Genomic DNA, 3,867 nt, shown 5'->3' with positions numbered 1-3,867 from the left:
TCGTTTTACTTATAGGAAACGTAATATAAAAAATAAATCAAATTCATATGTGACAGTAGTAATTCATATTGTGAAATTTATTTTCCACATGTGAATGTAAAATATAATATGATATTTAAAAAAATTCATATCTGAAAAACCAAAATTTGACAAATGAAACAAAAATTTCATATGTGAAATTACTACTTCACTATGAAAATTCACTTCTCACATGTAAAAAGTAATAACTAATAAACGTCATACACGGTATAAATTATTTGATTGGAGACGCCAAAAAATTTCATGTACGAATCGTTTTACATATAGGAAAACTTCATTAAAAATGAATTAAAATTCATATGTAAAGTAGCAATTCATATTATGAAATTTATTTTTCACACGTGAACGTAAAATTTCATATGATATATTAATAATTTCAATTGTGAAACTAAAATTTCATATATGAAAACAAAATTTCATATATGAAACAAAAATTTCATATGTGAAACCAAATTTCATATGTGAAATTAGCACTTTACTATGAAAATTCACTTTTCACATGTAAAAAGTAAAAAACTAATAAACGTGATACACGGTATAAATTATTTGATTGGAGACGCCAAAAATTTCATGTACGAATCGTTTTACATATAGGAAAACTTCATTAAAAATGAATTAAAATTCATATGAAAGTAGCATTAATATTATGAAATTTATTTTTCACACGTAAAATTTCATATGATATTTGAATAATTTCATTATTGAAACAAAATTTCATATGTGAAACCAAATTTCATACGTGAAACCAAAATTGCATATGTGGAAACTAGCATTTCATATATGAAATTTACTTTTCACATATAAATAATTAAACGTCATACACAATTTAAATTATTTCATTGGAGAAACCAAAAAATTTCATGTATGAATTGTTTTTTTACACCGGAAAACTAATATTAAAAAAATAAAATTCATATATGAAAGTAACTTTTCTTATGTGAAAATCAAATTTCATATATGAAGTTTTTCATTTCATATATGAAAATGATCATTTCATATATGAAACCCCTATTTCATATATGAAATGTTATGTGAAATGTTTGTAAGGGTGAATTATCCGATCTAATGCGTGTTAGCTGCGGCGTACGACAAGGAACAATTCTGGGTCCCTTACTATTCACCATCTACATTAACGACTTCCCGAATGAACTAGAATTTTCAAACGTTTTATTATATGCCGATGATACAGTTATATATTGTTATGGCTCTGACCCTACGTGCCTAAGTGATAAGTTAAATAAAGATTTATTATTCATAGCAAATTGGTTGGATGAAAACAAACTTACCTTGAACCTTGAAAAGACACAGAGTATGTTGATCGGTAGCAATCGTAAACTCACGGGGAATGCATCTCTACAGATATCTATTCATGACCAGAATATTGGTTCTCTGAAAAGTTTTAAGTATCTGGGGATTTCTTCCAACTTCACATGGACAGAACATGTGGAACATAGACCAATTGCGAAACTTAGTAACCGCGCCTTCGCTCAACATGGAAACGAGGCTTATTATGCAAAAAACAATATTTGTATTTTTTGCAGTACAAAGCTATTCGCCGAGTTATATGCCGTTTTTCGCCTTTGTTTTACATATTTTTCGATACCTTTCAGCTTGGTTTCATCGTTGTTATCATAGTTTTCAGGTTAGGAAGTTTTGCCTTTCAATTGAGGCGTTTTTGTGGTGTTTTCATTAATCTTTTCGGCTGCTTTCGTCGGGGAAGTATGGAAAAGGCCGACACAAACTCAGGTAAAAATTTAGTTTTTCCAAACTATTTCGTCTCAAGTTTTGAAAATGTATTTCATTTTTCTCCCTCTTATTTGTGCAAAATTTGGCGATATATATTTGGTGCAAAATCTATGCTTTTTATGTAAAAAATTATTGAAAAGTGACAGTCAGATTATATAATTTTAAACCTGATGACTGAAATGGCTTCATTTATTCAAATTTATTCACAAATATCACTGTATTTTTTTTCTTTATACCACAGTAATACTGTTAAAATGGTCAAAAGTAACTGACTGAAATGTTTTTGTTTATTTTCGTTTTAATAAAGTACAGACGATGCATAGCTTGCATGCCGGCCTGAAGGTCGAATTTTATAAAAGTCGAATTCGAATGCATCTGAGTTTGCATCTGAATTCTGCATTTGTGTTAGTACAAAACACTATTCTTTCTATCTACTACCATGCAATAGATGTTTAATAAGGGTGAACCAGGAATACTTGAAAAGGAAACGATTCCGTTCACCATCATAAACGGAAAAACACTTGCGAACTCCGGTTTAAATATTTTTCGCTTTCGGCTTTGCCATCATGTAAAAGTGTATCTTAAAAAACGCTGCAGCTCGCATTGTGGCTACCTTTATTGTATGTTATTGCCGGAAAAGGAATATTCAAATTGCAATTCAAAATAGACAATGATACAATGTCTTGGTTATAAGTATTTTACTATCCATGTCATGCATGTGTGCCAAGTTGAAGAGTTGTTTTGCTTTTCAGTCGGCATCACATCACATGTACTGTAGTTTATATACACAAAGAAAATAAACATAAAACTCCGTTGCTTATTTCATCTTTTATAGTTTTTGTCAACAGATTTCTACTATTTTTTGCTGAGCTGTAAAATTGCTGTCAAATTACATCTTATCGATTGATAAAATTGGTATAAAAAAATTTTAGATGAGAAATGTGAACATGGTGGTTTGTTCGATCGTGACTTTTCAATAATTTTTGACATAAAAAACATAGATTTTGCACCGAATATATATCGCCAAATTTTGCACAAATAAGAGGGAGAAAAATGAAATACATTTTCAAAACTTGAGACGAAATAGTTTGGAAAAACTAAATTTTTACCTGAGTTTGTGTCGGCCTTTTCCATACTTCCCCGACGAAAGCAGCCGAAAAGATTAATGAAAACACCACAAAAACGCCTTAATTGAAAGGCAAAACTTCCTAACCTGAAAACTATGATAACAACGATGAAACCAAGCTGAAAGGTATCGAAAAATATGTAAAACAAAGGCGAAAAACGGCATATAACTCGGCGAATAGCTTTGTACTGCAAAAAATACAAATATTGTTTTTTGCATAATAAGCCTCGTTTCCATGTTGCACGAAGGCGCGGTCACTAAGTTTCGCAATTGGTCTATATTGCATGTAAAGTTAACCAACGGCTTAGTCTTCTCCGACGGATAAAGGTATTTCTACCCTTCAAGTCACGTGTACTTTTTTATAATAGTCTCATTCTCCCTATTTTTGATTATGCGGACATAGTCTGGGGAGACAAAAATAACAATACGCTCATGGTAACTCTACAAGTACTACAAAGTAAAGCTGCCAAGATCATTCTTGACAAGCCATTTCACTCGTCTTCAACTGAAGCGCTTGCTCTGCTGAAGTGGATACCATTAGACAAAAGAAGATTTGAAAGAAGATGTATTTACATGTATAAGTGTTTGAATGGTCTTGTTAATCACCATATGACATCAGAAACACAACAAGATTGCCATGGATATAACACAAGGAATAAAGACGAATTAAGAGGCTGTCTCCCTAAGATCCTCCTACCGACTTACGCGTTGAAAAATATTTTCCCTTCATAATTCTGTCATTTATTGGCCTTTGTTAGTGTGTAATAAATATGCATACATCTTTTGCATTCTTATTTTATTTTTCAAGTTTTGCGATATTTTCTATTTTGTGTCTGGCATGGCTATTTTTAGACAATTTCAGACGTAAAATTACCCATTTTCAGAGGAACTCCAGATGTGCGCACGGCATAATTTGGTTTCTATTTTTGAGTCACTTAAAAGACTTACAGCTATAC

General features: G+C 31.1%; 1 protein-coding gene across 1 annotated transcript; it reads left to right on the top strand.

Moving 5' to 3' along the window:
- Positions 1-1,350: 1,350 nt before the first annotated feature.
- LOC114539747 lies at positions 1,351-3,643 on the top strand. Its single transcript, XM_028560355.1, has 2 exons — positions 1,351-1,510; positions 3,204-3,643. The coding sequence occupies exons 1-2, from the start codon at positions 1,351-1,353 to the stop codon at positions 3,641-3,643; spliced, it is 600 nt and encodes a 199-aa protein (XP_028416156.1).
- Positions 3,644-3,867: the final 224 nt, after the last annotated feature.

The sequence above is a fragment of the Dendronephthya gigantea genome, unplaced genomic scaffold, assembly GCF_004324835.1.
Source record: "Dendronephthya gigantea isolate DGI-Jeju-01 unplaced genomic scaffold, DenGig_1.0 000216F, whole genome shotgun sequence".
Taxonomy (NCBI): domain Eukaryota; kingdom Metazoa; phylum Cnidaria; class Anthozoa; order Malacalcyonacea; family Nephtheidae; genus Dendronephthya; species Dendronephthya gigantea.
The sequence above is the reverse complement of the archived record's forward strand: the minus strand, read 5'-3'. Positions and strand labels throughout refer to the sequence as shown.

Bases quoted from the DNA above. Each gene is read 5' to 3' on its own strand.
- LOC114539747 (XM_028560355.1), top strand. From the start codon at position 1,351: ATGTTGATCGGTAGCAATCGTAAACTCACGGGGAATGCATCTCTACAG. The intron at 1,511-3,203 runs GTAACCGCGCCT...TTGCATGTAAAG, and splicing joins TAGACCAATTGCGAAACTTA to TTAACCAACGGCTTAGTCTT.